This window comes from Camellia sinensis, chromosome 11 (genome assembly GCF_055761805.1).
Source record: "Camellia sinensis isolate YWXY chromosome 11, ASM5576180v1, whole genome shotgun sequence".
NCBI lineage: Eukaryota > Viridiplantae > Streptophyta > Magnoliopsida > Ericales > Theaceae > Camellia > Camellia sinensis.
Window position 1 is genome coordinate 76854088 of NC_138971.1, and position 11254 is coordinate 76865341.

Sequence of the window (11254 nt, forward strand, 5' to 3'; positions counted from 1 at the left end):
GGTGGAATCAGTTTTCTTATGGTTGTTTAAATTTTAGAACAATATGTCGCTATTATGAAAAGACATGTTGTTATTGTGAAACTAATATGGTGCTATAATTATATTTTTATGAAATTAAAGTGTTATATATATTTTTTTGTTATTTAATTATATAAATCCGTGGTCCTAAACCGATCTAATCCGTGTTTAAATAGATTGGTTCAGATTGGTTCCACGATTTAAACGGATTAGATTGGTTCCAATTTTTCAAGAACCGTAAATAACGAATTGGTCCTGATTTTACCCCAATCCGATCCAATCCTGACTATGCTCACCCCTATAAAAAAAAATAGTAGATTTTTATGAAACTCGACAATCATATATAAATTATTTAGCATAATACTATGGTATCATATTCAAACAACAGAATTGTTTGACTATAATGATACAGTACAATCCAACAACACTAATATATTATTGTGTTTCTACTACGTTCTGATACATCAAATTAACAGTCTGACATGAAGCAAAAAGAAGTAACATACATACCATTATTTGAGGTAATGACAATGCCAAACCTAGGTCTAGGTCTAGCCTAGGTGATCTAAAACTTCAACCCAAATTTGTGTAACTTTTGTTCACTGATCTGATCTAGTCGGTCTTCCATCTCGGCCGACAGAAAATTCTTCCAGTCTCCGACCTCACCCCTCCGGAAGAATGTTTTATTCTTCTCCCCGGACAGCAACTTTCCACTCTTGTTCACCTCCAACTTGCTCAAGGTGTCAAAGCTACACAATCCCAAGATCTCATCCACCAACCCTAATTTCTCTTCCTCTGGGGAAAATGGGTAGCCCAAGAACTGAGCTATTCTCCTCAAATGTTCATCGGGTTTCTCTTTCATCTCTTCCTCATATTTCAAGAAAAGTATCTTCCCAGGGTTTTCCAAGCTTTCCTTCCAATAACCCAACACTTGATCCCAAAAGGGTCCATACAAGCTCACCCCCCTACAGAACCTGTCAAATGTATCTTCTAGTGAATTGGTTCCAATGTCCTTGGGTCTTAACTTGTTTGTAAAGTGCCAAAGTGAAACAAAAGTATCCTTTGGGTTCCTGCACAAATAGGCAAGCTTGCATGCTGAACATTTTATAGATTCAGGAAGGGATAAGGGCGGTAAATGTATTGAAAAGAGCCTTGGAGAAGTGAAGGAGGTAAGGTCCGGGACATGGTTATCGGCATAGAGCTTGAGTTCCAGGAAGGGGACAAGATCATGGGGATTGTTTGCATGTAATGGGTGTTGTTGTTGGCTGGTAATATCATTATGATATTGTGCTCGGTTTACTAATGCAAAGAGGATTTCCTTGAGCCAAGTGGTGCCTGATTTGGGCTATGAAGTACGGATACTCCGAAATAGGTCACGTACGCGTATCGGATACGTATCGGATACGGATACGCGCCCGATACGCGAGGATACATATCAGATACGGGAAATGAAGCATTCGATTTTTTTTTTTTTAATTTTTGAATTTCGGATACGTCTCGGATACGCGAGGATACGGTCAGGATACGGCGGGGGTAAAAAAATAATTTAAAAAACTTAAAATGGGGTGAAATTGTAAAATATGAAAAAAAAAAAAGATGAAATAAAACACAAAAAAAAGAAAAATAATAAACCAAACTCTCTCTTACCTAGATATTCGACGCAACCGCGAAGGAGGAGGAGAAGCAGCTCGCCGATCATCTCGAACAGCAGCTCGCCGATCGTCGTTCAGGTTCGCGATCAGGTTCGTCTCTCTCTCTCTCTCTCCCTTTCGCTCCCTCTGTCTGCCTCTCACGAACTCTCTCTCTCTCCCTCTCCCTCTCGATCTCGCTCGATCTGTCTGTCTGGTTCGAGATGTCGATCTCATCTCCCCCCCTCTTCGTCGATCTGTCTCTCCCCCTCCCTTACCTATGTCTGTTTGCATATTTATTTGTATTATTTTAATTTTTTTTATTTTTTATTTTTTATATGTAGACTCTGCAAATCACGTAAGATATTAAAAAAAAAAAAAAAAACTTATATATTCGGTTTATTGAATCTGATAAAACAAACAAATAAATAAACTTATTAATAAATAAATAAATAAAATAAGGTAAAAAAAACTTATTAATAAATAAATAAATAAATAAACTTATTAAAAATAAAATTTGTCAACTTATAAAATTATAAACTTTGTACACTTATTAATAAATCAAATAAGGAAAAAAAAATTATTAATAAATAAATAAATAAACTTATTGATAAATAAATGAACTTTGTAAAATTTTTTCCCTTAATTTGGGATTGAATTGCATTATGGATGTTATGGGTGATGCTATATTGTTAAAATTGTTGAAATTTAATTGAATTGATTAATTTTTTTGTTATGAGTGACTCATTATGGTTGTTATGGGTGACACTACATAATATTTTCTTTTGTTTCAAGTTTTATTTTTATGTATGCTACATTACTAAAAATTGTTGAAGTTTTATTTTATGTATGTTACATTATTAAAAATTGTTGAAGTTTTATTTTTGTGTATGTTACATTACTAAAAATTGTGAAAAATTATTTTTATGAACGTATCCCCGCCGTATCCGTATCCTACTTTTTCGAATTTTGGCATATTGCCGTATCCGTATCGTATCGTACCCGTATCCCGTATCCCGTATCCGTATCCGTGCTTCCTAGGATTTGGGTGTGGTGTGTCCTGAGCTTGAAATCCTTGTTGACATGAGAGTACTCCTTGCAACTGCCTTGATGGGTGCCAAAAGCCTTGGTATTGATAGAGGTGTGATGCAACCCACCCTTTTTCTTTGGGAAGGGAAGACAGTAATTCCCTGCATTCTTGGGTAATATCATCTTCTTGCAAGTACTTGGGAGGAGAAAGAGGGAGTTCATGGGATGTTAGCATGGAGTTGAGAAATTTTGAGATATTGCTTTTACATTTCGTTATGATGTCCAAGCATTTGATATATATATATATATATATATTGTTCAACCTTAATGAAACAAAAATAATAATAAAATCAAATATATAAATTAAGAAGGTAAAGGCTATGCTCAATGATAATATTAGCATCGTGACGGCAAAACTAAGTCATGGAGACAGTTTTACTAGAAATTGAGATAAAACTATGTATATTTACTCTTTTTAAACTTGTTTTTGCAATAAATCAGTCCTTTTTTTTTTTCTATAAATTAAAGAAATATAAGAAAATGTTAATATAAAATTCTACTTTCATGCATACTTTAATTAAAATTTTCAATCATTGATTTATTCATTGTGCAAATTTACAAGGATTTTTCTTCTTCTTTTTTTGGGGGGGGAGGAGAAACAGTCTGTGTGTTTGATTTGAGTTTTTTGGATTAAGTTTTTTGAAAATTGAATTTTTTATTTTTGGTGGTTTTATTTTATTTTATTTTATTTTTTGTTTTAGGTGAATATTTTTAAAATTTTAAATATTTTTTTTTTTACTTTTTTAGATGCACCTTACTTAGATGTATCTAAAAAATAAATAATTTGTGAAAAAATATTTTTAAAAAAACTCTTACATATGTCAATATAGTACCCGAAATTTATAATTTTCAAAATCACAATGCATTGACAACCTTTCCGAGAATGGATATAAAAAATAGTAGATTTTTATGAAACTTGACAATCATATATAAATTATTTAGCATAATACAATGGTATTATATTCAAACAACAGAATTGTTTGACTATAATGATACAGTACAATCAAACCCGCAAGGATAGCCCAGTTGGTTGAGGGCAAGGGACCAGGGACCTAGGAGTTTGCTCCTCTCTACGTCTCAGGTTCGAATCCCACCCCCAGTTGATTACTGGCGGGCCACTGCGTCTTTGCCCGGTCGATCGGCTCAGAATCCCGAGATTAGTCGAGGTACGTCAATCCGAAGGGGTACTGACCCAGATACTCGGTTATCAAAAAAAAAAAAAATGATACAGTACAATCAAACAAGACTAATATCTTATTGTGTTTCTACTACGTTCTGATACATCAAATTAACAGTCTGACATGAAGCAAAAAGAAGTAACATACATACCATTATTTGAGGTAATGACAATGTCAAACCTAGGTCTAGGTCTAGCCTAGGTGATCTAAAACTTCAACCCAAATTTGTGTAACTTTTGTTCACTGATCTGATCTAGTCGGTCTTCCATCTCGGCCGACAGAAAATTCTTCCAGTCTCCGACCTCACCCCTCCGGAAGAATGTTTTATTCTCCTCTCCGGACAGCAACTTTCCACTCTTGTTCACCTCCAACTTGCTCAAGGTGTCAAAGCTACACAATCCCAAGATCTCATCCACCAACCGTAATTTCTCTTCCTCTGGGGAAAATGGGTAGCCCAAGAACTGAGCTATTCTCCTCAAATGTTCATCGGGTTTCTCTTTCATCTCCTCATATTTCAAGAAAAGTATCTTCCCAGGGTTTTCCAAGCTTTCCTTCCAATAACCCAACACTTGATCCCAAAAGGGTCCATACAAGCTCACCCCCCTGCAGAACCTGTCAAATGTATCTTCTAGTGAATTGGTTCCAATGTCCTTGGGTCTTAACTTGTTTGTAAAGTGCCAAAGTGAAACAAAAGTATCCTTTGGGTTCCTGCACAAATAGACAAGCTTGCATGCTGAACATTTTATAGATTCAGGAAGGGATAAGGGCGGTAAATGGGTTGAAAAGAGCCTTGGAGAAGTGAAGGAGGTAAGGTCCGGGACATGGTTATCGGCATAGAGCTTGAGTTCCAGGAAGGGGACAAGATCATGGGGATTGTTTGCAAGTAATGGGTGTTGTTGTTGGCTGGTAATATCACTAGGATATTGTGCTCGGTTTACTAATGCAAAGAGGATTGCCTTGAGCCAAGTGGTGCCTGATTTGGGTGTGGTGACAAGAAGGATATCTGTGTCCTGAGCTTGAAATCCTTGTTGACATGAAAGTACTCCTTGCAGCTGCCTTGATGGGTGCCAAAAGCCTTGGTATTGATAGAGGTGTGATGCAACCCACCCTTTTTCTTTGGGAAGGGAAGACAGTAATTCCCTGCATTCTTGGGTAATATCATCTTCTTGCATGTACTTGGGAGAAGAAAGAGGGAGTTCATGGGATGTTGGCATGGAGTTGAGAAATTTTGAGATAATGCTTTTACATTTCGTTATGATGTCCAAGCATTTGATATATATATTGTATATATATATTGTTCAACCTTAATGAACTAAAAATAATAATAAAATCAAATATATAAATTAAGAAGGTAAAGGCTATGCTCAAAAGGAGCCTGAGCATGGGCGATCCTGAAAAGGGCGAGCTTGATGGACCGGCGACAACGGATCATTCCACAGTAACTAGCACATCCACAGCACAACCAGATGGGCACGACGAAGAACGATCTACAGAAGAGCATGACTTACTGGAAAGAAACCAACTAAAAACCTTCAAGAATCAAGGTACACCAACTAAATCTCCCCTCTCTTTCAAGGAGGCACTCGCTTCCCCGCTCCTGTTGGAGGAGGCTCCTGCTGTCTCGTCCGTGGACGCTTCCTCCCGGACGGACCTGGTAGATGAAGATGGAGTACCTGCCATCTCTATTTCTCCTAAGGAGGTCCGACGGATTCAATCCCCATGGGTCAACTCTCTGATTATCTATCTCATGGGTAAAAATCTGGGCTATAAGTTGCTCATGGAGAAAATCAAAGCACTCTGGAAACCCACTAGGACGTTGCATGGGCTAGATCTTGGTAACCATTTCTACCTCATCAAGTTCCAACTAGATGTCGACATCAGTAAAATTCTCAACGGTGGTCCGTGGTTCATTGGCCCCCATTATCTAGCCGTTCAACGGTGGAAACCTGAGTTTCAAGCCACCATAGCATCTAATACCACCACTGTGGTCTGGGCACGCCTCATTGATCTCCCCATTGAATTTTTTGATGGTTCCATCCTCCATAAGATTGGTGCAAGGCTGGGTAAGCTACTAAAAATTGATATTTTCACTGAGAATGGTGCTAGAGGCCGTTTTGCTAGACTATGCATCCAAATAGATCTCTCCAAACCCCTGATCTCTAAAGTCAAAGTGGGAAACATCACCCAACGAGTTGCCTATGAAGCACTACCAGCCATCTGTTTCAACTGCGGCATAGTTGGTCATCGTCTAGATGACTGCAAGGTTTCCAGTAAGGCTTCTTCCACAGTTGAGAAACCCACACCTCCCTCTCATCCTCTTTCTGAGTTTGGGCCCTGGATGCTTGTTGATCGGAAAAAAACCTCTAAGTCAGCTACGTCAATTAAATTCGGTGCCGGTAGAACTGCCATGGCTGGTACGTCACTGCATCTAAACCCTAAAGTTTGGAGGAAGAAGACGCCTGATTCAAATTTGGCGCCCAAACCCCTTCCGCAGGTCCACGTCACCTCTGACCGTCCTGCTGCGGCTGCTCCTCCAACTACAATCCAGACGGCTTCAGACGGCTCCAAGTCAAACCTTTCTATTTCTAATTTTTTTCAGCTTTTAGCTGACCCTACTACATCCATTCTTGGCCCATCTTCCCAACCCTTGACCAGCTCTTCTTCTAATGGGCAGAAAAATTTTCAGAGCCCTGTCCCATCACCCATCCCCCCGTCAACCTCAACCCTTTCCTCGTCCAAATCAATATCACCTTTGTCTCTAAAACCTATCCACGGTACCCCCCCTAAACTACCCCTTTTACTTAACCCCTCTGAACCTCCAGTCTGCCCAGTCGTTAACGTCTCTTCCACCACGCCTTTTCAGCATTTTTCATACTGCAATTTTTCTGCCTCTCAGCCTTTTAACAATCACTCGTCCCTTTCTCAGAACCCTCTTCAAAACCTTTCTTTTATCCTGCAACCAAATCATCTCTCACCACCACCTTTAAACTCTAGCCCCTCCAACGTTAAACACAACTCCTTTGAACCTCTCACCTCTCTTATCCCCCCTCCTCCCCCACTGACCATGACTCGTTGTCACCCAAACCGTAGATCGACTCTCCTCAAGAGCCCCACCCTCACCAGCACACCTACCATCCCACCTAACCCACCCTACCCCGACCCTCTCATCCCTTTCAGACTGGAGAACCAAGAGGAACAACCCTTTCCAGGCTGGTACATGAGGGTGAACAACCACTACTCCCGTGTGGACGACGCTCTGATCGAGGAGATTCGTCGAGATTCCTCCTTCATCCTGGGTTGGTTCGACCGGGACATTCTCAACATCTGGATGAGCCTCTCACAATCCCTCTCCATCCCACCTCATCTCCGCAACCAGCAGACTGTTATTGTCACCTTTCTCTCAACTCCTTACACTCATCTCTCCGACCAACCCCCCTAGACCATCCAACTAAACCAGATCATCACCCCCTCACTGGACCTCCTCCCAAATCTCCAACCCGTTTGCGCCCACATCATCTCAGAAACTCTACTACCCATTCCACCTCTCCCCCTTATGGACTCTCATTGCCTTGTATATCACCCCCGAGACTTCATTCTAAAGGGCCAACTTTACATGGCAGAAAAGATGGTAGCAGAACCAAACTTGAGCAGACTACGCGTTATCGTGCGATCTTGCACAATGCAAGAGTACTGGGGTTTGGATCACCACGCAAGAGTGATACCATTATTGAATGAGACACTACAAACTACGCTGGGTCCGCAATGGATCGACGAAAACAATGAGCCTCTAAGTCAAACGGAAGTGGACCTTCCTCATCTCTCACTCTTTAACACTCCCATGAAAGTTCTACTGTGGAATTGTCGAGGGGCTGCAAACCCACATTTCCGAAGGCATTTCAATAACCTCATGGAAGATCATCGTCCTCAGCTAGTAGTGCTCACTGAAACTAGAGTTGGTGGCACTAGAGGTGCTACTCTATGTCAAAACTTGGGCTTCTCAAAGTATCACATTGTAGAAACACACGGTTTTGCTGGAGGAATCTGGTTGCTTTGGAATGATCTGGAAATCCACTGTGACATCATAGCTCAGACCCAACAGGAGGTCCATGCTTGGATTCAGGTCCCTTCTATACCTTCTCCGTGGCTTTTTTCAGCTATCTATCCTAGTCCTATATTCAATTCTAGGAGACTATTATGGGAAAACCTTACCTCCTTGGCTGATTCCCATAATGCTTCCTGGCTCATAATGGGTGATTTCAATGAATTACTAACCAGTGCAGACAAATTTGGAGGTAGACCTATCAACCTCTCTAGAGCCCTCAAATTCAAGGAATGCATGGACCACTGTGGCATGTTAGACCTGGGCTTCTCTGGCCCAAAGTTCACTTGGACAAACCTCAGAAATACTGGAGCACTCATTCGGGAAAGACTGGATCGAGCTTGGAGTAACCATGTTTGGCAACTTCTTTTCCCCGAAACTAAAATCCTCCACTTACCCCGCATTCACTCAGACCACTGCCCTGTCCTCCTTAACACCCACCCCCTACCTAGCAACAATGTCAACCGTCCCTTCCGTTTCGAAACCATTTGGTTCTCGGATCCCTCCCTCTTTTCAGTTGTTCGTGACAGCTGGGCCCAACACCCCTCATCCTTCCTCTGTAGTATGGCCACTTTCACCTCCAAAGTCTCCATCTGGAATAAAACTTGCTTCGGTAACATCTTCCTTAAAAAAAGAAGACTAGAAAGACGACTGCTTGGAGTCCAGAAAGCCCTCGACCACCAGTCCTACCCCTTCATTCTTTAGCTTGAAATAGCCCTCACCAGTGAACTGAACCTTACCCTCAAGCTTGAGGAAGAGTTTTGGGCTCTAAAATCCAGAGTTAATACAATCCTCGAAGGTAGGGCTGAGCAAGGAATCCGTAAAATCCGTAATCCGATCCGGTCCAGTCCAATCCGATAGGTTTGGATTGGTTTTTTGAATCCGTGGTTCGGTTCCGGATTGGAAAATTCAAAATCCGTAGGCCACGGATCGATTCCGGATTGGAACCGATCTGGACCATCTAGAAATAATCTATATTTTTATACTATATACCTTCCCACACCATATAATTTCTTATATGATATAAAAACTAAAATGTAAACCTAATCCAGCAGCCTCACCTTCACGCCTCTCACTCTCATCTCATCTCAGGTCTCTATTCTATATCGATGGTGTCTCTCTCTCTTCTCTTTCCCATCTCAGACTGAGTTCTCTCTCTCTCACTCTCATCCATCTCAAATTAGATCGGTGTGCTGCTGCTCTCTCTCCGTCGATGAGCTCTCTCTCTCTCTCTCTCGGTGTTCTCATCTCTCATCTCTCTCTCTCGGATCGGTGACTATTTTTGTTTATTTGTTCCCAGATCTCCATCTCAGATTAGATCGATCTATAGCTGCTGTCTTCCTCTTTCGGTGAGCTCCTCTCTCTCTCTCTCTCTCTCTCTCTCTCTCTCTCTCTCTCTCTCTAACACTTTGAAATAGGTTTAATCTCTAACACTCTGAAATAGGTTCCTAGATCATCCATCGCAGATTAGATCGATTGTTCATGTCATCTACAATGGATTCAGTGAATGTAAGTAGGAGATTTTTTTTTTCTGTTTTTATTTTTATTTTTATGTTTACATTATGTTTTTATTTTTATTTTTATTATGTTTTTTAGATTGATTTTTTTTTTTCTGTTTGTATTTCTATTTTCTGTTTTTATTTTTTATTTTTTTTTCTGATTTCATCTCTGTTTTGTATTTCTATTTTCTGTTGTTGTTTGTAACCATTGATGCACAAATCATTGTTTATGGAAATTAAACTAGTTAGAAACATTGATTGGTTCTACTTCAAAGCACAAAAGTGTCGAAGATGTCTGGGATTTAAAGCCTGAAAGAGCTTGAGTTGATGTCCAGGATTTCTGACCTCTCGTAGCTTATTTTTTATTTCTGCTTTTTAATGTGTTTTTTGTTGATGGGTTTTCATTTTTAACGCTATTCAATCCAGTTTCAAGACTCAATTTGTTTTTGTTTGATAGTTTCATCGAATACCTGGGTTGCATAATTTGTTGATGTTTGAAATTTTTTCTCTACTGCATTGTGTGAGCGTCTTTGCCATAAAATTTAATGGTTTCAGTGTGAGTTTCTGTGTTAATTGGAAGATCCAGTTGCATATTGAATGTTTTTATTGATGGGTTTTCCTTCATGTTGTAATTTTATTTGATCCAGTTTGAAAGCTTTTAGTTTTTTTGTTTTTATTTTTTGTTCTTGCGTCAAATACTTGGACTGTGTTGAGCTTTGAAAATGTTTCTGTAGAGCATTGTGTGAGTCTCTTTGTCATAGAGTTGAAAGAGTTTCAGAGTTTGTTGATGTGTTAATTAGAAGATCAAGTTTCATATAGTTACTTTTGGTTCTAATCAACTTGATCTTTGAGTTTTGTTGTGGTGTTTGTTCATTTGTTTACATTGTATATAATTTATTAAGGTTCTTTGTTTGGTTCTTAAGTTATGAATATTGAAATGGTAAGTATATCAATTCGAACCAAAAGAGAGATTGCATAAATAGTAATTTTTTTTTTTAGAAAGTAGGAACTAGGAACTGCTTGCATGTTGAATTTCTGTTTTACAATGCTCTTTACCTTTTTCTTTTTATTCCCTCTTCTTTACCTTTTTCTTGTTGGAATTGATTCAGCACTATTGTTGATGTGTGTTTGCTTGGAATGGATGATGTTTGCTTAGAATGGAGGATGTTTGCTCCAGTTTATAATGGAATGGATGTTGTTTACTTGGAATGGGTGTTGTTTTTACTTATATTGTTTACAGGTTTATAGGAATGGAGTTGCTATTGGAATGGAAATGCTAGTGGCATAGGATGTTTACAGGTTTTCAGTTTATGGAAATGCTAGTGAAATAGAATGGAAATGCTAGTGAAATGAAAGTTTAATTTGGAATGGCTTACAGTTTATAATTTGAAATGAAAATGTAATGTCTATATTTTTTTTGTTATTTAATTATTTAAATCCGTGGTCCTAAACCGATCCAATCCGTGTTTCAACGGATTGGTTCGGATTGGTTCCACAATTTAAATGGATTGGATTGGTTCTAATTTTCTAGGAACCGTAGATAACGGATTGGTCTTGGTTTTCTCCCAATGCGGACCAATCCGGTCCAGGCTCACCCCTACTCGAAGGCGATCGAAACTCCAAATATTTTCACATCACCACCATTAATCGTCGTTGGAACAACTCCATTTCAGCTCTGAAAAGATACCTCTGGCATTTGGACGTATGAGGCCCCTGCGATTAAAAACATCCTAGTCCAATATT

At 39.4% G+C, this 11254-nt stretch overlaps 2 protein-coding genes, 1 long non-coding RNA gene and 1 pseudogene across 3 annotated transcripts; 2 read left to right on the plus strand and 2 right to left on the minus strand.

The window, feature by feature from the left end:
* Positions 1 to 342: 342 nt before the first annotated feature.
* On the minus strand, positions 343 to 2858 carry LOC114264155 (cytosolic sulfotransferase 5 pseudogene; annotated as a pseudogene).
* A 1108-nt stretch (positions 2859 to 3966) lies between these two features.
* Positions 3967 to 5168, minus strand: LOC145802014 (cytosolic sulfotransferase 12-like). The gene has a single exon (XM_082894171.1). The coding sequence runs from the start codon at positions 5125 to 5127 to the stop codon at positions 4120 to 4122; it is 1008 nt and encodes a 335-aa protein (XP_082750297.1). The 5' UTR covers positions 5128 to 5168; the 3' UTR covers positions 3967 to 4119.
* A 2370-nt stretch (positions 5169 to 7538) lies between these two features.
* LOC145802424 (uncharacterized) lies at positions 7539 to 8717 on the plus strand. The gene has a single exon (XM_082895136.1). The coding sequence runs from the start codon at positions 7539 to 7541 to the stop codon at positions 8715 to 8717; it is 1179 nt and encodes a 392-aa protein (XP_082751262.1).
* A 369-nt stretch (positions 8718 to 9086) lies between these two features.
* Positions 9087 to 10920, plus strand: LOC114296606 (uncharacterized). Its single transcript, XR_014345275.1, has 3 exons — positions 9087 to 9361; positions 9457 to 9521; positions 10760 to 10920. It is a non-coding gene; the product is annotated as an uncharacterized LOC114296606 (long non-coding RNA).
* The last annotated feature ends 334 nt before the right edge of the window (positions 10921 to 11254 follow it).

Coding starts and splice junctions, on each gene's coding strand:
- LOC145802014 (XM_082894171.1), bottom strand. CDS start 5,127: ATGCCAACATCCCATGAACTCCCTCTTTCTTCTCCCAAGTACATGCAA.
- LOC145802424 (XM_082895136.1), top strand. CDS start 7,539: ATGGTAGCAGAACCAAACTTGAGCAGACTACGCGTTATCGTGCGATCT.